Source organism: Sarcophilus harrisii, chromosome 1, assembly GCF_902635505.1.
Source record: "Sarcophilus harrisii chromosome 1, mSarHar1.11, whole genome shotgun sequence".
Lineage (NCBI taxonomy): Eukaryota > Metazoa > Chordata > Mammalia > Dasyuromorphia > Dasyuridae > Sarcophilus > Sarcophilus harrisii.
In genome coordinates this window covers 437,196,887-437,224,740 of record NC_045426.1, presented here as the reverse complement: position 1 = coordinate 437,224,740, position 27,854 = coordinate 437,196,887, and the positions used below count along the sequence as shown (strand labels likewise).

At 34.4% G+C, this 27,854-nt stretch overlaps 1 protein-coding gene across 1 annotated transcript in view; it reads right to left on the bottom strand.

The window, feature by feature from the left end:
* The window catches only part of ZNF704 (zinc finger protein 704), a 321,406-nt gene that overhangs the window by 224,301 nt on the left and 69,251 nt on the right, over positions 1-27,854 (bottom strand). The window contains exon 2 of the mRNA XM_031946228.1: positions 9,354-9,595. Within this exon, the coding sequence (XP_031802088.1) occupies positions 9,354-9,595 (242 nt within the window). The remainder of the gene's footprint in view (positions 1-9,353; positions 9,596-27,854) is intronic.

Here is a 27,854-nt window from a genome sequence, read left to right as displayed (position 1 = left end):
TAACTTGCTCAGAGTCACACAGCTAGTGTTTAAAGTCAGATTTGAACTCAGGAAGATCAGTTCTGCTTGATGACAGGCCTGGCACTCAGCCTACTGTACCATCTAATTACTGGTCTATTGATAGAAAGAGATATTAAACCAAAATTCACATTATAGAAAGAAAGAATAATATAGAAGGAAAGAATAAAACACTTTTATAAAGTGTTATATATATATATATATATATACTTTCATTAATTCTCCTAAGAACCCTGTGAAATATGTGGTATAAGAATTATTAACCTCATTTACAGTCAAGAAAAGCAAAATGCAGAGAAGTTAAATGATATGCCCACAGTCACCATGTCTTTATGACTATAAAGCCAACACTCCATCCACCATATCACAAATGTTCCCAATCTCAATTCTTTTCCAACATTTTATTCTGATGCAACATTCTTCTGTCTAGTTTAATACCATTTTCCCCAAATCTATTGGCTTTTATTTTTGTTCTATTCTTTCAGCTATCTTTGCTTTATCATTTAAATACCTGGGTGTCCTCAGACTTAGCTAAAGCATGAAAATTATTTGATTCTTTGACAAATTTCACCTGCTAGGAATGGTCAGAAACTGACCACTGTCCAGGAGTCTGTGTGCTTAGCAGCATGTATTCACACTGTGCTAGTCACTTAATCATTAAACGTTTATTAAGCACCTACTATGTGTCATTATTATGCTAATCACTGGGGATATAAAAAGCAAAAGATGCTCCTATGTCTCAAGAAACTCAGAGTCTAATGGAGGTGCAAATTGTGCAAATTTGGTGACAATAAATCAATAAAGGGAAGGGGAGCTATGGAAAGGTTTCTTGCCGAAGGTGGGATTTTAGGAAAGAAAGCTAGGAAAGCTAGGAGGCAGAGAAAAGGGAGAGAATTTCAATTAGGAGACAGTTGACAAAAAATGCCCAAAGTCTAGAGATGGAATATCTTATGCAGGTAACCATAATGAGGCCAGTGTCACTGAATAGTAGAGTATTTGGGAAGAGGTGTAAGATATAACAATACTGGAAAGATAAGTTAGGGAAGGACAGTTATAAAGGACCAAAAAGAAGATTTCATATTTGATCCTAGAGATCATGTACTTTAAACTTCTGGAGAGTAGTCTTTTTGCCTCTTCTTAAATCACTAGCACTTAGCACAGTGCATGACACATAATAGGTGTTTAATAAATGCTTATTGCTCTGGTTAGTGAAAAATGGAAGCACTGTAAGATAACTATGCTGCAACACCATATTCTAGGTCCAAGGCATCTAACAAAATATAAAGAATTGTAGTAACAACAGGCAACACAAAAAGGGTATATATCTGAGGACACTTTCTCAGGTCAGGGAATGGGAAAGATAGTAGGAAGATCACAAAACTTAATAAAAGTAGAATTTAATTCATTTATTTAATAAACTGATAATTTACTCCGTGTGAGTACATATCATTATGGATGATACAAAGATGAAAAAGACAGTTTCTGCTCTCAAGAGCTTACAATCTAGGTTGTATCATGAATAGAATATTATGTCTGGAGTTTAAAAAGAAGAGGTGGGTTCAATTCCTGCTTCAGACATTATTAGCTGTCACACCCTCTCTGAGAGTCAATTTTATTATTTGTAAAATCTGAGTGTTTAGCATTTAATTTCATTCAGCAGGTAGTTGTGAGAATCAAATGGGATATGCATAGAGCATTTAGCAAACTTTTAAGTATTAAGTAAATCAACCATTAGAAAAAATATGGCTACAAAATATTATAACATAAGAAAGTATGGGATTAATTGTCATAAAGGAGGTAGAAACAAGGTACTATTGGAATAAAATTAAAGGAAAGATCATTTCCATTCTAGAGTGGGGATCTGAGGGACAGGTAATATTGAAGGAAGGCTTCATAGAAGAAATGCATTTATAGATACCTAGAAAGGTATTAGATCTTAGATGAAAAAGAAAAGGAGGGCAAAAAGCATATTCCATACTCTCACAATCTACTCCATCCACCAAAGACAATTATCATACTAGATAACCAAATCAATGTAAGCCCCAATCACTATATTGTTTCTGATAGTGATAAAATCAAGAAAAAAATTTATTCAATATTTATGGATCACAATGTAGAGGTGACTGTGCTATGTTAGGAATATGTAAAGTAGCCATCTCATCATTTTCTATCTAACTGCACTTCTTGACTTCATCATGACCTCTAGAAATTCATTAACCTGAAAGATCACAACACATCGGAAACTTATACCTTGTCAGCACCCTTGTCTTCAGGGCCCCTTTCTTCCTCTGATGGGAGAGGATGGATAATAGCTATCTGAGAGCTCCTCTCAAATCTCCCAATTAGGGAAGGTGCATAGTGTATTCACCCCATCATTCCCTATGAGGCTGTTACTCTTTTTTCACTTCATCATGTTCTTACTTTCATTCTCCTCATACCTTCCTCAGTTTCTCTTTATGTATTGTCTTTTCTCATTACATTGTTACTCCTTCAGAGATTAACTGTCTTTTGCCTTTCACCTTTCTTTGTATCCTCAGTGCTTAGCAGAGTGCCTGGTACATAGCAGGCGCTCAATAAAGATTTATTAACTACTGATACAGACAAAAGTGAACTCATCTTCAAAGAACACACAATTTATTGAACATACTCAACCAGTATGAGTCAAACTCTACATACTTCCATTGTTTACAATTTCAGCATAAAAAAAACCCCTTCATATTATATGCCTTGTTCATCTCACATCAAATACAAAGAAGAAAATTCAGGCAAAAGAAATAAAAATTTCTTAATTCTAATTTAAAATACTAAATCTAATTATTTCATAACCTTTCCAATGAGTTTTTGAGGCATCCTTCTAATGATTTACACTTTGCATTCAAAGGTTATTCTACTTCCCAGATTCATTTATTTAAACAATGAAAATTCTAGACTCTCACCAAATAAAGAAAAGATGTTTGCAAATGGCGAAGAACAGAAGTCACATGGAAAAACAAAACAAAGCAAAACAAATAGTATAGTTGGGTTCATTTTATTCTTCTAACAGCAAACTGATATTCTGTAGTATTTTAATAAAATGCTGTTAGGTCTGGAAAATTTTTGGCTAGTTCTTTCCTCTTTCCTTGCTGCAACTGGTTTACTAATAGCTTTCTTAACTGTAGAGTTATAATTAGAAGACAGTCACTGCTTTGCATAATCAAATTGTAATTGCTGTTTGGGTGAAATCCAACCAAATTAAGCATCACTACCCTCCAAAAATACAAAGTCTGGCAAAACAGAGTAACAAATGCCATGCTCTAATAATTTGAGTTATCCAAGAATTCTTGTTTCACTGCTGATGTTTTTAAAGGATGGATGACACATAGAAATGGAAGAAAATTTTGTAGTTAGGAACTAATAGCTTAAACCAATATTCAATATTAGAAAAAATCATTTATATATGTATGTATTTCAATATGTGCAAAATCTCATTTATGTGGATATTCCTGCTGGTGTAGCTCATAACGTTTTTGCATCTTGCATGATTCCTATCTGTCTTTCTGAAAAACTTCCACAAGGAATGTATTTAAGATACTGGAGACCTTTTCTGGTCTTACTTATATACTATATACTATACTTATATAAAGTATGTACCTCTCACTCTTTCCATGCATGTGTGCATGCATGTATGAATTTATAAGTTAAGATAAACACATTCATGCATACATGTGTATACATGTATGTCAGGTATAGTGTTACGTAATATCAAGTTAATAGTCAGGAAGATCTGAGTTTCTAATGCCACTGGTTCTGAGACCCTAAGCAATCATTAACTTCCTTATGACTCAAACAACTCCCTAGGATTTTTCTACTAAATCAGAGTCAGGATTTACTTTGCACAGGTGAAGTAGGTTCCAACAGTAATAAAAACCCAGATCTTTGGTGAAAATGTGAATATAATATGCATATTTCTATCAACAGTCATGTCCATATATATGGAGAGAGGGAGTGTAGGTACACAAAACATACAAACTGTAGGCATTGTCATAAAGGAGGGATAAACAATGTATTATAGGAATTAAATGAAGACAAAGATCACTTCTAGGCCTCAGGTAGGAAGTTGTTGGGAGCAGTGAGGGTGAAGTTTGAAAAAAGCATTTCTATATTGCGCTAAGTGTTTTACAGATAGGATCTTTTGATCTTCACTACAACTCTTCAAGGTAGGTGGCATTATTTTCCTTGTTTTACAGTTGAGACAATTGTGGCAAAGAAATTTCAATAACTCACCCAGAGAAAAATAATGGTAATAGTAAGTTTCTAGGATGACACAGACAATATATGTCTGACTCTGGGATTAGCTTTCTAGCAATTCTGCCATGTTACTTCTCAAATTTTCTAACCCATATTAATAACAATAGACCACATCTTTAGGACACTTGAAGGTTTGCAAAATCCTTTCATCACTATCTTACTCTTGGCGAGTCACTAAAAAAAAACCCTCTGTTTGTCTCAGTTTCTTTGACTATACAACAGGGAAAATAAAAGCAGCTACCTCGCAGGTATGTTGTAAAGATCAAATGAGATCATATTTGTAAAGTGCTTAGCACAGAGCCTGTGAAGGAAGCAGCAAAATATCATTGGCCTTATTTTATACTTGAAGACACTGAGCCAGAGAAAAATTAAGTAACTTGTGACATGTCACATAGCTAGGAAAAAGCAGAGCAGAACTGAATTCTAGTCTCTTGACTACACGTCCAGAATTTTATCATCATCATCATCATCATCATTATTACAATTATTATTATTATTAGGTAAGCAGTTGCTTAAAGCAGAACTAATCAGTGACGATTAAAAAGAGAGAATCTGATTCAAAATAAGGCTTATGGCTTGTGAACTAAAAACATTCAAAAAGAAATAAACATTAAAGGATTTACAACTAAAAAGAATTTTGAAGATTGTGTTTAATTTTTTCATTTTTATAGCTCAAAGAAAAGGAGACACAGAGTGGTGAGGAGACCCAGACAGCAAGTTAACAATGCCTAAGATACAAACATAAAACCTTTGATTCTTCCCTATTACTTCATCAGATAAGGAGGAACCTAGCAGAAGGATGTGTAAAGATAAAGGCTTCAACCCTTTGTACATAAATGGTATGGATAAAAACTCAACTTAGTGATTACATAAAGGGTTTATGCAATTTATCAGTCAGTCTTCCTAGTAACTACCAATTAATGATTGGGTTTGTTTTCTTACTTTTTTGTTGATATTAGCATTTGTAAAGCATTTACCAAAAATTATTGGGTTATTTACAAATGTTTTCCTGTAAATCTTTCAGATTAGAAAAATAAGCCCAAGAATATCACACAATTAAGCTCCAAGTATATGTATTATTAATTAGTACTTTTTATCTTTATAAGTTTTATAGCTGTAAACTCACCAGAACAATCAGCAGCTGCACACAGAGCTCACATACTAGTCTTTGTTCTTGGGAGATTTTACCTCTAGATATTTGCCCAGTCACATAAGCAGATTGGTAAGCAATTACTGAGTGTAAGGAATTGTGTCACCTCAGAGGAATATGCCAAAAGAACCAAAGAAACAATCTCTGTCGTCTAAGAGATTTCAATCTAGGTGAAGTGAACAAAACACAATGTGAAATATTACTAAGAGATAAGAACAATATAATAAGTAAAAAGTAATATAAGAGAAAAGTATAATAATATAGCACTGCTTGCATAACCTAATTTACAACATAAACATTTACAAATTCTTCCTGGTTTAAAGATAAGTATTCTTATTCTTTGCCCCATCTTTTGTTTCTTTCCCCATAAAGCATTAATAATAAAGTAACTCTAGAAATTAAGGAGCTACTCAAGAAAAACTAAAGTTAATTGAATTAATATGGAGAACACATCATTACAAAAGGAGTCTTCAATGAGCTACATTCTCCTCTTTCCAATATAGAGTTGGCTACTTAGAAAAACAGTAACCCTACTAAAATGATGCCTAACTTGTTAGAAAAAATGTTGAAACCTCTTTTTTGAAGAGTAGATGAATAAATTTCAGTGATCATTTTACATATGTATATTAGAGTGTTTCTTATAATCACAAATGCCACTTTCCCAGTTGAGTTTGCAATTCTCCAAAAGACACCTTTTTAAATGAACATTTACTAAATCTAGTCTTTGGAGATAGAAAGAGAAAAAATAAAATGATTGTGACCTCAAGGAGCTTTACCTTCAATGGGGGAAATAATATAACAAAGAATAGATACAAAGAATAACAATAACCATACAAATACATGCAACAATATGTACAATATATACAAATTATACAAATATATGCAATAATATGTACAATATATACAAATTATATATAACATATACAAAGCAATTTGAGGAAGGAAAAAAGGAAACTAAAAACTTGGGGGAATCAGGTAAGCGGGGTTGTAGGAGAGAGTCCTGGAGTTGAGGCTTGAAGGAAGTTAGGTCTATGTTATTAGGACTACAAGAAGAGGAGATATGGTGGGAGAACATTTCTAAAACTAGGTACTTCTTGTACAAAGTCACGGAAGCAGGAAATGCAGTGTCCTAGACAGAATAGTGAGCAGTCCAGTTTGTTTGGATGCAATAGAGAGTATAACAGAATATAATATAGATGCAGTCTCAGAAGATGGGGTGGGGCTAGATTGTGAATGGCTTAAATACTAAAGATAAGCATTTGTGTTTTATCCTAGAGGCAACAGGGAGCTACTAAAACTTCTTAAGCAGAGAATTGATATGGTGCTGCTTTTGTAATAATAACCAAAAGTTTTGTTGCTTCCTTTTATATAATAAATAAAATATAGAAAGCGTGCCTGTGTCCTTAAAAGCTAATTTATTTATGACAAAATTGTGATCTAAACAGAAGATAGAGAAAGGTCAAACTTGGTTTTCAGGGATAAAAGAAAAATAATCTGAAAACAGACCATTAAAGTCATCAATTTCTTTATGCTTCTCATCATCAGAAAAAAAATGATTGATTTACTTCATCATGCATTTGCCTAACTTGAAATTATTACAAGTGATGAAATAGTTGGATTACCAAACCCCAAATGGTGAAAATTCAACTAAAATTCCCCTTAAGGAATTAATAAGTGTAAATCACATCTTGTCACTAGAGTATTCTGCTGTACATTAATGGATTTAAAACCTAATTAATTTTTCTACATCATTCACCAGTCTTGCTATAACCCTAGCTTGACTGTTATGCTTCTTAATTACATTTAGTATATTTGAGAGTGCAGAAAAATACAATCAGAGAACACAGAAGAAAGGAGAAATATACTGATTTTTTCTTCTTTCATCATTACCTTCCTCCCTTTCAAAATATAACATTTCCTACTATGGTGCCTATAACAATAATAAGAATAGTTGACATTTATAAAGTCTCTCAAAACTTGCAAAACTTTATATATGATTTAATTGGCTTTAAGCTGTACCAAGACTTTTGATTTGACTCTCCTAACAATGGAAAGTACTATATTAGAGTAGGAAAGAGTACTTATTACTTGTAGACTTGCAAAAATCAAAGATAATGGAAAGTGCATCAACAAATACACAACACGATGTAAATGAAAATAAATGTATTTATATTTTAATAATATAATGTTAAATTGTCACTAAATTTCTTGACATAATTAAATTCCATACCCTTTTTTATTTAAAAACTTAGAAGGAAAGAAAAATAGAATTTTAGAAAAATAGAATTAGAAAGATCTTAACTTGCTAATATTATAACCTTATGTGTTTTCTACTGAACCACCCCTATTCACATAGTTCTCAAATAAGAAAGCAACCTGCACTTTCCAAATCCTCAGGGGGAAAAAAATGTGATCAATTGAAAAAAAACAACAGCTTTACATATATTTTATTTGAAAGAAGTCACATGAAGAATTCTAAGTAGCTCAAAACATGTAGCAGGCATATGAGAAAGTAACACACTTGAGTAATTTGGCAGCAAAGATGGGGAAAACAAAGTGGTTTGAAATTTTAGAAAGTCTTACAAATTTGGCAAGACAGTAGAACATTGAAAAACAACTTCTAGGGAAGTTACTTTTGAACTAAACCCAAAATACAGTTCAAACAACAAAAACAAGCTATTATCTTTCAGGTTTTTATCCCCACCTCAATGTGCAATCATCCCTGCCAATTCTGAAACTTTAGCCAAATCAAACCAAATAATCTCTCTATTAGCAACAAAGAGGTTAGAATACAAAAAGGGCATATGTTGCTTTTTAAAGATGCTTATCCTTGAACTAGCTGTCAGGAATTCATCTGTTTAAAATTAGTTTTTAACAAAAAATCTTAATGTTTTGCTAGAAAAGTTTTTGCAACAAAATATGGTGTAGATGTTAAAACTAAAGCAAGTAACTGTGTTGTAATGGTTCAAAAAGTATGTGATATTTCTATTTATTTTCTTTGATCAATCGATTTTTTAAAACTGTATACCATCAGTATTTTACAATCACAATTTCCTTCTTAGATTTAGTTTATATTTCTTCTTTTGGTCCACTATGACAATCTGTAATACACACACACACACACAAACACACACATCTCAGAACTTTGCTGTAATATCATTTAAGTCAATGCTTTGGGACTTTAGGGAACTTTACTGGACTCTTTACTATAGGTAAAGTACTATAAGGCAAAGCCCGAGACAAAGCCAATAATCCTTCTCAGATAGATTTCAAGGTCAGCTTGTTTTATAGGGAATTCCATGCTATAACTGAGAAGCAATATGGCAAAGAGGCTATAAGGCTGGCTTCAGAACTAGGAACACCTGGGTTCAGATGCTGCCTCTGACACTAACTGGTTGTGTACTTTTGTACCAGTCACTAACTTCTTGGTGTACCAGAAAACTGTCTATCACTATAAACTGCAGAGGACATCCACATTTGCACTGATACAGGTAGCATTTTTACCCATGTCCCCAAACTGAATAAAATAACAGATCCAGTCCCTATCATAGTAAAATATTATCATAGAAAAAGACCAGGATGCATTCATTTTTTATGCCTATATCTGTTCCAACACACTAATTTTTGGGGTAGGTTTTTCCTATTTCTCCCCCTTTAATTTCTATTATCCCCTCATCTTTAAGTATTTGTTCCATCAATGTACCTATTCTACACAGGCTCCAACTCACCTTCGTTTCAATAAGGAAATCTTTTGGCAACAGGCTTCTGTTCATTATCATGGATGAATGAAGAAGAATTACTAGGCCAGACTCATAGGACCCATATTTTTTTTTTTTGCAAAATAAGCATTTAATAAACACTTGTTGTCCAAATGGGCATATATCTTATTATTTCTTACCTTGCTGGAGGAACATCAATATTTGACGAAACAACTTTGCGTTTTTGTTCCAGGAGACAGATGGATCGAGTGTTCTCTTTTTCATGTTCAGGGACTCTGTGGGCTTTTTTGGTGTCAGCTGTTCTCACATCTTCTGCCATGGCCAAAGGGAACAATTGTTGATAGGATATTTTTTTACTAAAGTCACGTTTTAAGTCCTCCTGTTGAAAGGTGAAGGTCATTTCACGCTTAATGCTCCCAGCCTGTGAAATGAAACATAAAAATCATTAGTTATAAACATCTAGTCATTATCATTGTGCTTTGTGCTCATGCCTGTGTGAGGAGAGGCAAAAGAAAGAAGAGGCATGGGCCACATGTCTCAAAGAGCTTAATGCATATAAAGAATACATGCATGAGTAATACTTAAGAATACTGACAAAGCAACTTACAAATGAACACATATCAGAATAGTGCAAAGAAAGGATATACATTTTAAACAGCCTTAATGAAAGGTCTAGAGACAATTTTATAAGACTTTCTAAAGAAAATAAGGTGTGAAGACCTGAACATACTGAACCTCTTTAAAAAACAAGTGTTTTGCTTTTTTTTTTTTTTTTTTTGAAAATTATTCTATCAGAAAAGGAAGTAAGGAAGAAAGGAGAGAGAGGACGGGATGAGAAAAGGAAGGGAGATAGGGAAGGTAAGACAAAAGAATTTAAGGAAGAAGAGAAGGGGAGAGAGAGAGACTACTAACTGAGAAACATCTATTTTCTTACCTTTAAACTTTTTATGATGAATTTTTCTAAGTCACTTACAAGTAGAAATTAAGATTATAGAGAGAATGTTTAACACTAGAAGGACCAGAATTTAAGAACTTCTTGAAGGACCAAGTTGTGTCAATTGAAACATGCATTTTGTTTTATCCATAAAGCAAATAAAATAGAGAAAGAATTAAAAGTTTTTATTTTACAATAAAATTATAATAGAATTTTTACATCAAGTTTTGCACCCAGTCTTTTAGCAGGTCTTTAACCAATGCCAAAAATGGCTACCTGAGGTTTCACTAGGAATACTAAAAAGGGTGTGTCTTTCATTGACATAAAGAAATCTTTTGAGTAAAAACCCTAAAAACTTGAGTCAACAAACACAAGTTTAGAATAAAATTCCTGTTGAAGGGGATGGAGTGGTGGAAGGTTATTATCATTACTTCCTTAAAATATCAATAGAGGTAGTAGAGAACAATTAAAAATAGCTTGATGAAAGATTTACTAAGCAAGGTTTTTCAGAAAGCATTTAAGGATCAAACTGGAACCAAAGATGCAAAAGATCTCTAGAGATTTCAATTAAAAAAATCTTCTCACTCTCAGAGACACGGAAGTTCCAAATTTGGATTTTAACATTACTGTCCATGATGTGCTTCTAGTGAAAGTGTAAATGGAACTGACCAAAACAGTGCAAATAAACTCTTGGAAGGACCTTGCTGGAGGCAACACAATTTTGCGGTTTCATGAGAAAAATTTTCTAAGTATCTGAATGAAAACAAGATATCAAAGGTGTAGAATAAATTTCAGAATTTGTTCTTACCAAAACATAAATAACTAGCAATACTTGTGTCTATTTATGAAAATAGTCTATATAAATATCAAAGCATCCTTGATGAACAATCTCTATCAATGGTAATACACAGCAATCCATATTTTAACCTCACATAGTTGACTTTAAATGTAGCTGTAGAGAACATATCACTGTTCTTACTGTTCACCAACTAAAAAAAAAAAACCCAAAAAAATGTCTCCCAATTGCAAAATCCTACTTTAAAGGTTCTCCTCCAACAAGGCATCTCCCATGCACATGTTAAAAGTTCAAGGTTAAAGTAAAATGTATAAGATAAAGTCAATAAACCTTCTTAGACAGGTTTCAAGGTCAACTTTAAGATTCCTTAAAAGTTACAATAGATAATCTTCTGATCATTGATATCAAATGAGGCATAAAATAAAGAGATGAACACAGGTTAAATGTTTTATTAGTACCATGGACAATATTAACCTAAAGTCCAAATACAAGAGAGATGACTCCTCAGTTGGTAATGTCCTCTACCACCACTGATATGTGGATGGAATTGAATGGATTCCTTTATTGTCCCAGAAGACTACAAAGGGTAATTCTAGAGATAAAAAGGACTTCAAATGTTAGCTAGCCCAAATCCCTTCTTTTGCTGATAAGAAAATAGGGACGCAGTAAAATTAAGTGACTTGCTATTTTGGGGGTCACTCAAGTAGTGTCAGAGACAAGACATGAATGAAGCCAGATGCTCTCTCTGCTGTCCCACAATGCCTTCTGTTTTGTTTTTCAGGAGAATGTAAGCTCCCTGAGGAAAGGACAATATTATGTTTTGGTCTTTATTTTTCCTTATACCTGGCATAATGTCTCATATAGTAGACATTTGACCAATATTTCTTTTGAATTGAATCAAATGATTTACTTCATAGGTGCTAATATAATTTTTTTTTAGCAAAATAAAAATGTTTGCTAAGTTCTGATCCTTAGTTACATTTTTAGAAAGTAGTGTTCTTTAGCTACTTCAGAGACTATTCCCCAAGTGTCCTATAAGCAAAACTGTTAAGTTAGGAGCTGCAAAAAAGGAGTACTACTTATCTGGAGCTCATTGCATCTGCTTCTGGGCTGGGGTTTTGAATATTGTAGATCAATAATCTCACTGGATTGAAATTTCAACTAATTCTTACTGCTTATGTAGTCTTGAAAAAGATAATCTCTCCTGACCCCTCAACCTTAGTTTTCTAATCTGTAAAGGAAGAGGAAGTGTGAACTACATGGCCTGCGAAGTTCCTTCCAGCTCCATATCTATATTTGATGATCTACTCAAAATCAGCCCTTGAAACAAGCCTCAGAAGAGGCATCACATTGCACTGGAGGGTGTGCAGGATTTGGGGTTGGGGGGACAGTCTGAGATACTTAACTAGCTGGAAGACTTCATGGAAGCCACTTAGGCCTCAAAGTCTCAGATTTTTCACCTTAAGTGTAACAGGGTTGGACTTAGATGGCTTATAAATTTCTTTCCAGTTATAAATCGAGAATCCTAAGATGAAATTTGTCTTCAGAAATGTCCTTTACCATCTTTTAGTATTCTTGATTCTTCCAAAGCAGGACTATTCAAAATGCTGTTTAGTTGCCACTATGGAAGCATCTAATTTCCTTGCACCTCTCCTCTTGGCAACACTCCATGTTCCAGACCTTTTTTTACTTCCAGATCTCAGAAAAATTTAGCTTGTATTATATTCCTTACTTATAGAGCACTACCCTTTTTTGGTTGACAAAAGGAATTATTAAATTAATAAGAAAAATTTCTATTGCTTTGCTAGCCTTCTTTTGCTCACAAAGTTTGAGTTTTTATTGCCTCATTAATGAAGTTCAAAGTCCTTTGCCTGGCATTCAAAATATTCTACAGTTCTCTTAAATTCCATTTCCTATTACTTCCTTCCACTCATATTCTAGCAAAATTGGACAGTTTTCTACTCTCTACTCTACACTGTTTTTTTCTATCACTGTTTTAGGTCAAGTTGTTCCTCAAACCTGTGATTACTTCATGCCCTCTCTTTGTTGATTCCTGGGGATGTGTGGGAGTGTGGGTGTGGATCTGGGTGTTTGTGTGTGTATTTTTGGGAGACTTGGTCTCCCTGTCTTACACTGGAAGTACAGTGGCCACTCAAAGATCCAATCCAACTAGTGATCAGCATAGAAGGTTTTACCTGCTCTGTTTCTGAACAGTAGGTATTGTAGTCCACCCTCCTCATGAGGACTCACCAAATATGATAGAGTTAGAGTAGAAATATGGATGGTTTTAGCTCGTTGTAGCTTGGCCTCCATAGGATCAAGAATTACAGTCCTGTACCATAACTACCATCTGGCCAATCTTTTAAGCCCAATTCAAGTCCCACTTTCTCCAGAAGTCTTCCTCTTTTCTCATCCCTAATTCTAAGTAATGAAAACTTACTCTTGTACTTTGTTCTGTGATTATCTAACACATGTAATGAATAATATTGTGCATCGTAGCTATCTGTATTGGTATCTTGCCCTCCTATATATATATTAACAGAACTGTTAATTCCGAACTGTTACGTTCAGAACTGTTAATTCTGAAAGCAAAAACATAGGTCTTATCCATTCTGCTTAAAACCTAAAATAGTCCTCTGCAACCAACAGGTGCTTAATAGCTATTTCTTATGTTTGCATCTTAGCTAGCTTTGTATTACTTCACATAATATAGCTTTTAAAGTTAAAATTATTTATCTTCAGAAAAAATTAAATAGTTCAAAATTTATAACTAAAAATAGGGACTGGACCAGTGATTGGGCTAATATAAAGAACTTCCAGGTAAGGAAACTTCTTTAGCTTATACAAGTTGGCACTTATCTATAAATTAAAGACTTATAGAGTTGTTCAGAATACTGAGAGTGTAATGAGTCATTCAACTTATATGTGTCAGAGGTGAAATTTAAACCTAGGTCTTCTTCACTTGGAGGCTTATCTTGCACTTTGTCTTGTGAGACTTCACTGTGTCTAATAAAGCATCTTTAACTGAGGTGATTTTAGGCATCATAACAGAATTAGAAGGGAGATTCCCTGTGATCCTAATAATTTTAGGCAATAGGGTAACACTTACAGTACTATAAGAATAACCAATTAATAAATTTATTAGAAGATAATAATCATAAGAATTTCTCAAGTGCAAAGTATCATAATGAGATCCAAATTGTTCTGAAGAATTCTAACCACCACAAGGGGGGTGGGAGGAGGGGGAACCAAATGGATATAAAAATGTCTATAGCCCAGACTATAATATGAAGATAGATAGATAATAGATGGATAGTAGCTTTCAGTATCTAAGGCACTGAAAATGGACATTGAATTGGACCCGGAAATGAATAGGAGAGTTGGCTGAATTATCTTTGGAAAGTTTTACAGTTCTTTTCATAAATCATCAAGTTTCTTCATGGAAACAAAAGAACTAGCCTTATAATGTCAATATTCTTTTGATGATGCTGTATTGTTGCAAGTCATAGAACACTACACACTGAAACAAAAACAAATTGAGCATCACCCAAAATGCAATGGAAATGTTCATGATGAGTATGAACAGGCTCAATTCCAGTACAAACAAGGAATTGTGAAAGAAATGAAGTATAAAGGATATTGTCAAAATAAATAAATGATATAAAAAGTCATCTGGTTACATTCACTTCATTCAGAGAAATAAAGACATCTTTTTTCCCCAGCTTTTTAAATTGTTCCTTTTGTGCACTTGTTTCAGTTATGTCTGACTCTTGGTGACTTCATCTGGGGTTTTCTTGGCAAAGACATTAGAACTGTTGACCATTTCCTTTCCAGCTCATTTTACAGATGAGGAAAATGAGGCAAATAGGGTTAAGTGAACTTGCCCAGGTTCACATATCTAAGGAAGAGTCTGAGGACAGATTTGAACTCATGAAGATACATCTTCCTGATTCTGGGCCCACAGCACTCTATCCAATAGCTATCAGTATTATTAATGCCAAAAATGCAATTTTCCAAGGACAAGTTAGCTCATTTTTCTCTATTTATTTAATCCTGAACTCCATACATTATTCATTTGCACTGCCTGATCAAGATACTTATACTAATGGATGATCTTTTAAAGTTGTTTTTTCATAGCTTATCATAAGCAAGGCAACAGGCACTCCTTATCTATTTGGTTTTTCCCTGATGGATTATTAGACCAAACTCTTTAGCTTGTGCTCTTACCATATAACCAACCAACTTTTATAAGCTCAATGTCAGTCACACAGTAGGTGCCAAATAAATATTTGTTGAATGAATCATGTCAGATCAAAGCAGACCTTGCATATCAGCCTAAGACCTTTGGACTTTATTCACAAGGGAGTTATTAAAGGATTTTGAGCAGAGGCTCAATATACTAGCAAATCAGCATATAATGAGGATTAGCCTAGCAATTCTGGGATGGTTGGATTTGAATGAGAAGAGAGTGAAGATACTGAAGAGCTATTCCAAAGCTGATGGAATAATCTAAGCAGATGGTAATGAGAGCCACTACTAGGGTGATAATAAAGAATCTGAGAAAGGAAGGAATCGTTTTGAAAATGCTGCAAAGATGAAATTGGCAGGACCTAGTAACTAACGATATGAGAGGTGAGGGACAGGAAAGAGTCACAGACAACCATAGCATTTTACAAGCTTCTTCTATTTATTTAAAAACCTAAAATCCCATCTCTTTTTAGGCAGCTCTTTCTCTAAGAGAAAGAGAAGGAGCAATATCTTTCTCCCCTTTGAAGCAAGGAGCATTTTCCACTCTCACATTATGAAAGGCTTTATATAGGATCCACCTTCAGCACCTAGGACAGAAATCTATACATAGCTTATGCTTGTAAAATGTTTGCTCAAGGGCATTAATTTGACCATGATCTCATTATTAAGCAAATAGGACTCAAAGCAAAAAAAGTTTTTTTAAAAGCTATAAATGTAATTATCATGTAAAACTGAGGTTCTTGGTCACAGAAAATCTTCAAGTTATAAGATTACTGAATCTAACTCATTTCTTTTGTGCATCAGTAAATTGATCAGAAACCCTAGGACAACAAGATTTTCTCAAAGAGGCAGAAACAGGTGAATAAAAATATTTTGTTATCATCTGTAGGCTAATTAGTACTTGCCAATGCCTAATAGGAAAGGCATGTAGATATAAGAGTAAAAGGAACATTTGTATTGGAAGTTGGTAAGGCTACTTTATACTAGAATCCACAAAAGATTATAGTTTCTCCTAATACCAAGGATTAATGGATAAGATAAGAACTGTCTACAGAATCTAGTGTTCATGTCACATTTCCCATCACTATGCAGTTGTACCGGCAGATCTCCCTCATAAGAGGCAGTGAAGAGGCTTGAAGAATGCCGTTTTATACTCTAATAAATTAGAGAGAAGAAATATGCTTTTAGGACTGGAGAAATCATTCAAGAAAGAAATGGGGAGGGAAAAGATTCTAGCAAGGCACAGGGGAATCAGGTCAAAGACAAACAGCTATGAAATACCACAGTCATACAACAGGAGTAAGAATTCACTCCACAACAAGTAAATCCAAAGTCCTCTATAAAGAGAAATTTTTTTCCTTGTAAGGTCCCTCATCATGAGTTCCTTACCACAATAAAATCATAGAACCTTGCAGTGTTCTCTTCTTTTATATAATATAAGATGGTTCTCTCTGGGAGCAGGTTTCTTGGGGAGGTTTTCTGGAGGCAGCCTTAGTTTCAGCTCTGAGTAATAATCACTCCAAATACAGCCAGGTGTTAAAAGTTCAAATCCTTTATTATCTCCGGTTTCTGAATCTTATTCCTGGGGGCCGGTTAGTTTTCTTAGAGGCCTATCTCTCCTTGGTTCCAAGAGCTCTTGCCGCTAATCTTTTGCCTCTGCCAGCTTCAGCTTCTCTTCTTCCAAATGTCTCCAGCCAGCACCAAGGTGAAAGTTGGAATATTCTGTCATGCCTCTGAGAGAGGGCTTCTGGCTCTCCCAGAGTGCTCTGTGTCTGTCCCAGAGTGCTCTCTGACCCTAAGAGCTTCTTGCTTATATGAGCTCTCTAAAGGTGTGAACACAAGCATTGTTTCTATCAGTTCCACTCAGTACCCTGTTTCAAGTTCTGGCCCATAACATCTTCTTGTAAGATCAGATCAATCATACTGAACCATGCTAAATTAGATAATTATTGTCTCTATCAATTCTAATGACTTAACAGCTTGTAAGGATTCTAACAGAACCTGACTTTAAAAAAAGGAAATCCTGAAAGAGATAAGAGCATGAGACTGGGTCACACGGCTCTGGATTTGGGGAAGATCTTCCCAGGAAGATGGTGGAGTAGGTCAGAACATTTCAAGCTCTCCAGATTTCTACCCCAAACAGAACAAATTTGTGCCTCAGGACTGGTGAAAAACAAAGAAGACTTCGGGCAGAAAAGGGGTCCTCCTGGTACAACCCAAGAAGCCTGGTAGAAAGATACCAGAACAGGATTTAACTAGTGTGGAGTGTAAATACCTCCAGATTAGCTCAGGAGAAACAGCAATTAGAGAGCACTGGGCCTAGTTGGGTTTGGCTGTAGCTTGGTCCCAACCACAAGAACTTTCACTTCTTGGACAGCATAAGGAATAGAGGTCTGAGTCTGGGAAAAGTAAGGGAACCTCTTTTGATTAGGAATACCAGGCCTATTGTGCTGCAGAGATGTGCCACTGGGCAACAAGGAACCAGATTATGCAGTGAGTGCAGAAGCAATGTGGCAGGGATGCTGCTGACTATGGGCACTTGAAGAAAGATGGAGCTCTTGGTTTGGGGTTCTAGGTCAAAGAGGAGAGCTGAAGTGAAGCTAAAGGCACCATTTCCCTCACCCCAGTATTAGTGATGCTTACATTAATTGTTCTCATTTAAAAAAAATAAACAAGGACCTGGATTTGAATCCTAAGTCAGATACTCAAGTTCAATACATTAAGGCAAAAGGTAATCACTAACCATGTGTTAGGCACTATGTTAAGCACTGAGTATATGAAGAAAGGTAAAAGATAATTTCTGCTCTCAAGGAGCACAGTCTAATGGGCGAGACAACATGCAAAGAATATGTACAAACAAGAGATTCACAGGATAAACTGAAGATTATTAATTAGAAGAAAGGCACTAGCATAAGACTTTTTTGCCAAAGGTAGTTCATTAGCTGAGACTTGAAGGAAGTCAGGGAAATTAGGAGGCAGAGATGAGGGATTTTCAGGCATCGAAGACATAAAGTGAAAATGTCAGAAGTCAGGAAACAACTTCGAGGGTCTAGTATAAGAAATAGCAAGAAAAGTATTATCTGTGGACCTGAAGACATGGGAGTTGGGGAAGTATAAAGAATAATAAGAAGATTAGAAAGGTAGGAAGGGTCCAGATTAGAAATTCTGACTCATCAACTTTGGGATGCCAAGACTCTCAGTAGCTATGTGATCCAGATTAGTTGATTAATCTCTCTGGGTCCAAGTTTTCTCAGCCATAAAAACAAAAGGTTAAACTAATGGCTTCTAAAGTTCCTTCCAATTCTAAATCTGATCGACAGCAACCTACATGTCACATCAGGAAAGATCATCTATTCAATTTTTAAAAAATTAAAAAGGATTTCAGGCCATTAATAGGAATAGGAATTCTGTTTAGAAGTTCCAAAAGGAAGAAAACCATGGTGGTGGCCATGTCACAGAATCTACAGAGATGTGCACCTGACATAGCTAATCAAAAAGTCAGCCTACTATCTTCCTAAAGTATCTATATTCTTGATACAGACTGTTGGTCTGCAAGTCTTCTCAGATACAATAAATATTATATACATCTTCAGATTCATGTGAGAAAATAAATTTCCAAAAAAAACCATGAAATACATTTCTCCTGGTTTTGAAATCTTGGGTAGAAAATGGAAGGACTTGAAGGAATTGATCATATTTTTTTTCATGAATTAAAAGTTTTGACTTTAGGAAAGAGAGAGAGAGAAACAGAGACACAAAGACAGAGAAAAAGACATAGAGAGACAGAAAGGGGAAAAAAGAGTGACAGAAAAAAGAGATATAGAAAGAGACAGAGATAGACAGACACACACACACACACACATACACGCACACACACACACATACACACACACACACACAATATGAATCTAGTAAATAAAGTGAAGTTTCCTAGGGGACATTAAGGAGTAGGGGTTGTTTTTCAGGATCAAGGTTTTTGATGCTGGAATTCTAGACTGCCGATTTCCCGTGTCTTACAGAAAACCCAAGAAGAACATACGTGGCAGAAGATTCATTGACTTGATTCAAGGGTGCTTTAAACTAAAATATGAAAGGGAAAATGAAAAAAAAGATAAAACTATAAAATAGGTATTATATAAGATTTATATACACAGGAAAAACAATAGTACAGGAAGTACCCAGCAATTCTCAGGAAAAAAAAATGGAAAGAGGATTAGCAATAGTATTTGCCTACTCAGATGTCTGTATATCAATGCTTGATGATTAACAGAGTGAACTTTTAAGACATAAGGAAGTAAAAATTAATCTTTAACAATTACTGAGCTTGGCAGGTTGGGTTTATTAAGTGAAACATGGAAATACAAAGGTATACATTACTGGGAGGAGGAGACGAGAAAGGTGGTGATATAGTTGTCCAAAAAAAGGGAAAGAAAGAAAAGAGGGTCACAAAAGCAGTTATTAAATTCATAGGATGGAATAGAAAGAAGAAGGAAACAGAGACAGACAGGGCAGCTTTGAAAGAAACATACTGAATTGCAAAGACAAACAACTTGAAATAATTAAAAACATTCCTCTTCTGTCTCTGCTTCTGACTTTACAGACTTCATCTGGATGTCTCAAGGGACTTCGTATCCTGGAATATCCTTCCATCCTTGAGGCTTTCTTCTCACAAAAGTGAGGGTCCTTCAGAAACCTCCAATTTGGGAAATCCCAAGCCAACCTTTATTTCTCTTCTATCTCTGCTGATGTCTCTCCAGATTTGGCCACTATGCCTCCAACTTGGATACTTGACACCCCCCTTTTATATGTGTCCTCTCATTAGAATGTAAGCTCCTTGAGGTCAAGGATCATCTTACTTTTTGCTTATATTTATATATCTGGAATTTGGCATATTGTGGGCTGCCAAACTGACTGATCAACATAATGACCAATCACAATTTTAAAGGATCCATGATAAAACATTATCCACTTCCTGAAAGAGAGGTAGGTAACAGGTTCAGGATGTAGACTGAGACAAAGTAGTTTTGCATACATATTTTGTTTGACTGCATATATTTGCTATATAGTTTTTGTTTTTCTTTTTCCAGTGGAGAGGGAGAATAGATTTTTGTTTACTGAAAAAATTATATTTAATTTATTATACTTAATTATAATTACATTGAATTATAATTATAATTAAACTGAATCTATCATACTTAAAAAGAAAAACAAGATGTACATAATAGATTCACAGTTTTATATACAATACCCTTTTCTGTTTTATTCTGTAAAAAGAAAGGCTTATTTTATTTTATATATATTAAATTGATAATAAAAATATGTATTCTAAAAGATATACATTATTATGAACAGTAGTTCTTATAGAAGGGACAACAGAATAACACTGTACAACAATAAAATGTACAAGTTCCCAGATGTAGAAATAAAGTAATAAACATTGGAGCAAGGAGAGAAAGAGAGACAAGTAATAATTGTGAAATAGCTTAATCATATAAAGGAGTCATTTGCCTAATGTAGAATGCCCAAACTTGAAGAAACAAGCAATGGGGGATGTCAAATAACCTGGACTTTTCCAGAGATCATATGGTAAATTCTTGTCTTGCTGACAAGAGACAAATACTTTAAGATAGTCAAATGAAATAAATCTTGATAGGAATCTTGAAAGAAAGTAACTACATCATCCTTGAATTTAATAGACTCTGTGTGTGTGTGTGTGTGGAGAAGGGGGAGGCAGAGAGCACATGTGAGCATCCCCATGTCATTTGAAACATGGAGTTAACACTATCTATTCTCCCTACCTCATAGGATTGTTGTGAGTGAAGTATTTTATGAAACCTGAAATACAATATAAATACAAATTCCCAAAGGGCAAAGAATAGTAACTTTAGAAGGTCCTTTCAGAGCCATCCAATTCCTTTAGATTGCAAGCTCCTTGAGAACAGGGACTGTCTTTTGATTTTATTTTTTGTACTCCCAGTGCTTAGCAAAGTCCTGACATAGAAGAAGTTTAATAAATATTATTTGATTAATTGTTTTGTAGATGAGAATGAGGCCCTCAGAAAATATTTTCCCTAAGGTCATAAAAGGCAGTAGAACAAGAATCTGAACTCAAGACTCTTGACTCCAAATATAGGCCTTTTCCCACTATTTCACACAAAGGGTAGGTCAGGATTAGTCATACAAATCTGAAATCATCTTACACAGGTTTTCAGTGAAAAAGAGACTTCTTAAGGCATCCCATTCCAGCTCTCACTGGGAAATTTTCCTTACATTGAGTCAAAATACTCCTTTACAACTTTTACACACTAGTCCAGCTTCTTTCTGAATCCAAGAAAAAGACGACAAATTCCCATTTCACACCACATCCTCCCAAATTCCTAGGCAATTACTGTCTTTTCCTATTTCTGTCTTTTCCCCAGCTCCATTTCAATTAAAGTTTAAATAATGAAAGTTACTTCAACAAACTATTTTTATGGAATTTATCTACAGTCCCCTCACTGTCTTAGTAATTTTCTTTTGGAGGTTCTCCAGCTTTTAAATGTTCTTCCTAAACTATAGCACCCAGACCTAAATACAATATCCAAGAAAACATCTGACCAGAGCAAAGTACAACCAGACCATCACTTCCTTTGCTCTGGACTTTAGACCAAGCCTTTCTTAATGAGACCTAAGACTCACTTTTTGCCTATCATGTCACATTATAAATTCATACTGAGGTTATAGTTCACCAAAAATTTCAATTTTTTAAAAAATATTTTTTATCTAGTCACAATTTAAACCCATTACCTGTCAAACACTGGGCAAGGTATAGGGAATACCAAGACATATATGAAACAATTGCCAGTTTCATGAGGTTTACATTCTATAGGGTCACAGGGAGACAACATATACAACACACACACACACATTTTACACATATACACACACATACACACACACATATATATATATTTACAATATACACATACACAAAAAGTAATTGAAATCGAAAATTGAAAAAAGCACCTGAATTATGATCTATTAAAGGGCATTACCAGTAGAAAGGAACAGTAAGCACATTCACTTCCCCAAGTAGGCTAATCACAAACTTAATATCCAAAGAAAATATCATAAAGAAGGGAAGGCAGAATAGCCCCTCACTCATTTTCTGGACATGCAGTTGTTTCTGGGACAGAATATGAACAGGAAGCTAGAGAATCACTAAAAAAAAACCTGAACAAATAAGGAAAGATAAGAAAAGAGAAAATAAAGATCTCAACTTAAATTAAGGTTCACAGTTTCTGGGAGGAAAGTCATGCACAAAGCTTTCTCTTCAAGCCAAATTAGCCTACTTGCTAATACCCAAACTCAGACTTCTCATTTCCAACCTCTATGTCTTTGCATAGTCTGTTGCCTATATCTGTAATGCACCCACTGGCTCAGTTTTGGCTTAATGCACTGTTAGAAATCTTGCTTTCTTCTAGTCTCAATTCAAGTACTACTTACTACATGTTGAATTTCCTGAACCATCTAGTTGCTGGTGTGATCTTCCTTGTCAAATTATCTTGTATTTATTTATCTGTTGGATACTAAATCTCTTCAGCAGAATGAAAGTTCCTTGAGAGCAAGGTCTACTGCTTTTCTTTTTTTGTCTTTGCATTCTCAGCACATAGCACAGTGCCTCTAAACATTAATAAATGTTTAGTGAACTATCCCAAAGACAGAGGATAGTCTGCTTAGCCCAGTACCTGAAACACACTAAGCCTTTAATAAATGTTTATCGGTTATTTAATGGAGGACTTGATTAATAAAATCTCAGAATATCTAGGTTGGAAGGCAATCTTGAGGGCATAATAAGCATCAAATATTTAACCATATTTTATTCACCATACTAAGACTTAGAAATATAGGGGAAGGAAAGAAATGTGTTGACTTTGTAAAAAAAACACATGGAAAGCTGCTTTCTCAAATGTATCCTGAGAATGTGACTTTAATGGCTGGGATAATGTATATGAAATACTGTTAAAATCAAGTATTATATGTGTAGTGTGCATATATATATATAGAAGCTATTAGTAATATTATATGAGGTTTAGATGGCTATTTGACCTTCCCTCATTCTAATGCTAATTATTCTTTCTCCTCTCCACATCTCCAGTCCCTTTCCTTGTGTTTCTAAGTCTTTTCATAAAAGGCTGATTGTTTATAGGTAGACCTCAACAGCCAGAATACTTCTAGCCTCTTCCTATGATTCTTAGTTGCTTTCATCACTACTCCCAGGTTCTTTCTTCAAGGATAGAGATGCCATATGTTTGTTTCAATATCTAAAAAATTATTTGATACTTGAGGATCCAACCAATCTGAATTACTGTCCCTTAAAATAACTACTAGTCTCCTACTTCCACTTCATAGTCATACTTCAAGCTGTTCTTAAAGTCTGATATGGATTCTTTCTACTGTATTCTGATATGATCGTTTAAAGTACAACTCAAATGCCAACTCCACAAAAAATAATTTTCCTGATTTACTACCATTCCTTTATTTGCATTTGCTAACAAGCCTCCTATTTGGACCTCATTTATTGACACAATGTAGGACATACATTTAATTATCTATTATCATCATCATTATTAATATTATGTTATCACATACACTTGCATATTACAGGCATTTGTGCTTTTCCCTATATGGTTTTTAAGGGAAGAATTTACCTTACATGGTTTCTTTTTTGTATTTTGTATTTTGTATTCCTCTACTCAAAGATTATCATGGTTCTTTATATAAAGAAGAAAAACTTAAGAATTTGTTGTTGTTGTTGTTGTTGAGGATAGAGGGATCCTGATTTTCATTCCAACATTTAAGGTTTTGCTGTATATCTGGATTATCACTTAGTGTGAAAATTCACTTTGCAAAACATTGTACTTCCAGAAAATATGACATTAATGGAATTTTTTAAATGTCTATTTGTTAAGAACCGAATTGTTTACTTTCATTTGTCTTCTTGATAGAAACAGAAGTGGTACTAGTAATAAAATAATGAAATCCAATTGTTTTCTAATTGAATTTTTCATTGCTTATCTCAGAAAGGTAAATAAGTGGTTATTTGCAAATGTGATTTCCTTCTCTGACCTTGGAAACCAATGAAATAATGCAAAAAAAAACCACTTTATTTTCATTAAGGTTTTTATTAAGCATTTTATACTTTATGATAAAATTTTCCAAACTAATAGAACATGATCTCAAAAAAGAAGCTTCTTACAAAATTAATATGGATGTGTAAGACACTTATCAACACATTCAGTTTATGAAAAAGACAAGTACTTAAGATAAAAGGAAAGATAGAACCTCCAAAAGAGAACTATTATTCCATAAAAAATAAGGTCAGACATGCTAAAAACCCAGAACTAGTTGAAGCTGGTGATGTATTTTAAGAACAACAACAACAACAAAAATGATTTTTGATTGTTTGTTTTTCACTATATTTAAACCAAAAGAAGGATCAAAGAAAAAAAAAGTAACTGTTTGGGAGTAGAGGAGGTTGGTAACATATTACAGTGAGAAGGCTGAACCATTTTTTTAATTACACCCCCCCCCCAAAGTCTTTTGGACTAAGAAGAATGAAGGAGAAAACAAACATTGTTAGCAGGGAATGGTAACCTAAGTTAAGTGAGAAGACAGATTTGCAGCATATAACTTACTGATGAGTTTAAAGCACTCAGACTAAATGAAATATATACATCCTAATATATTGAAAGAAAATGTAATTGCTGAGCTATCATGAGTAATCTTAAAAAAAAACCTTAAAAATAAGGTGTGCTTCATTTTTCAATAAAGGAAAAAGGATGGCATTTACTTACTAAAGAACACTGAATTCAACTTCTATTCCTTGAAAAATTCTAGAACAGACTGATAGGTAGATGGTTTATAAAAATTTATAAAGAGAAGAGAGATAACTAAAAGCAATGTTTCACCAGAAAATCAGAGCAATGGTTCACCAGACCCCATATATGTATCACCAAGGAGATGGCATCCCAAAATATTAAGAGAAGCAATACAAGAAATAGAAAGAAAATGGAGACTCACCAATTTGGGAATGGTTAAATAAATTTTGGTACATGAATATAATGTTCTCTTCATCATATCTAAAAATCAGTCATTAATGATTCTTTGCCAACTTGAAAAGTGATCTTTAATGATGTCCACTGTCATTGATTAAAAGGTTGATAAACAGCATATAACCAATTTCTTGGCTATAGACAAAGAAGGCATGATTGTCAATTATGCAAATAACACAAATGTGGTGATACAACTAATATCTTATATGCCAATTACATGAGAAAAAAACTAAGATAAACCAATGGGTCAAGTAATAAAGATTTTTTTCAAAATCAGGTCCATAATTTTACTGGCATAAAGAACTCTTAAGGAGCAAATTCCCTCTCTCAATGCAAATCAGCATCTGTTTTAAAACAATCCTAAAAAGTTGCCTAGACTGCTGAGAGATATCCAATCAATATATGCCAGAGGCACGACTTCAAGTCTTTTGACTCCAAGTCCAGCTTACTAGTCTCTATGCCACACTGCTTCCCAAAATAATGTTTAATAGAGAAAAATGCAATGATCTACACTTAATTTCTAAAAACCAATTTCACAAATATAGGGAGGAAAAGGTATAGCTAGATAACAGTTCATGTAAAAAATGTGTAGTAGTAGACTGAAAGGTCAGTGAGTTAGAAATGTGACACAACAGCCATAAAGTTTAATATTAACCTATGGTATATTAAAATAGTTATGTAGAGAAAAAAAAGAAGTAGCGATTTTGCAATAAATTTAAATACAAGACTCCCAAACTGCCAGAAGTAAACTCAGGACTCTAGAAATAGTATGAATAGGGCAGAATTTCCACTAGAATTAAATTAGCATTAACTAGATAAGCTAAAGGACAATTATGAGGTCAAAAGGACATGAAAAAAGGTCTCATGAGGAAAAGGAAGAGAAAAAGGAACAGGAAGAAGAGGAGAAAAAAGAGGAAGAAAAGAAGGAAGAAATATAAAGAAAAAGATGAGGAAAAGCACCTGACTTGTTCTCTTGTTTTTCTTGGCTCTAAAGCAGAACTTTCTAAGAGAGGATTTAGCATTGAATAAAGAAAAAAACCTTCCCAACATTAAGAACTATTCCAAAAGGAAAGGGGCTGCCTCAGAATGAAATAGGTATCCCTTCACTAGCAATCTTCAAGCAAAGGATGGATGTGCTCTTGTTAAGGAAGGGATTGTTACTATAGGGTAGACTATATAATACCCAAATAAATATGCTGAATGACAAAAGTTAAGGCAATACATAAATTATATTCATTCTCTCTATGTCTCCTTTTGTCTCTCTGTCTCCCCCAACACATACATACACAAATTTTGGTTAGTGCCTAAAGAGCAGTCCTCAGTCTGGTACATATTGGCTGTGAAGACAATTATCTAAAGATTCAGAACAGTTAAAAATCTGCATTAGTAGGAAGATTTTTCCTTCCCAAAAGTTCTCTACAGCAATAAAAGATCTCAGCTAAAAATTTAAACACACTTATTGCTTATATACATTTATATTTCTATATGAATTCACAAACCTGGTCTAGGGTTCATTGCTATGGGTCATTCCCAGACTATACCTTCCCTCCACCAAAGCAGATTACCTATATAGTCCTACTGAACTACCTGAAATGATGAGAGGTTGAATGTGTTTCCCATATCATACATATAGAGGCAATACAGATGGAGATCAAACCTAAACTTGTTCTCTTTGCTCCAAAGCTAGCCATCTTTTCACTACACCATTAAACCACTAAAGATGTTTAATTCTTTTTTCAGTCACATTGCATTATTCTTGCTGATTACTGACTTCCTTCTATGCACCCAGTCTAGAATCCTTCCATAATATATAATCACTGAATTGATGGTGCCTTAATCAAACCGAGACCCGGGAAAGATCTTAGTTTAAAAAGGCTCATTTCATCCCAGGATCATCTCCAATAGTCTTGATCTGTAGCTTGCCACTGGACTCAGTTGGTTCTGGAGGAGAAAATGAGGCAAGTGTGTTTGCATTGCCTTCCCACACTTAAATCCAATTCACTTGCATGTCATGGCATCACCTTTTTGATGCCATGATCCTCTTTGAGAATGAAGGGCAAACAACAAACGGATTATATATACATGTATATTATTTGGAGTAATTTCCTATAAGAAAGCAACACTTCAATATTCAATTACATGAGAATACAACCAATTAATGAGTTCAGTTACAAATACAATTTAGAATTCTGATTGCCATGAACAGCTTTTGTTTCTCCAGAGAAAGCAAAACAATGCATCTGGGAACACTGTTGGAACACTGCTATTTCTAACAAGAAGTGAACAGCATCTATTTGTAAGGTGAATCTGAATGATGCCTTTTCTGAATTGGCTGCTACTCTGTAGGATAATCAGTGAAGCTAAATTAGCCTTCATTCAGTAGAAAAGCATCAGAATTTTACTGTCATAGCAGCTCCACAGAAGAGGGTGGTTTCTGACATGAGTCCACCTACTTGTTCAGTGTATTCTCCTGTCTGCATTCAAGTGAGCTCAAAACAATAACCACCTGCCTTAGAGATTTACTGTATCAAATAAAGTGCCAAATGTCATCAGTTAAATGTCCTACGAAAATGTGCCATTATCCAGCCCTTAAAGACTGCTTCTAAAG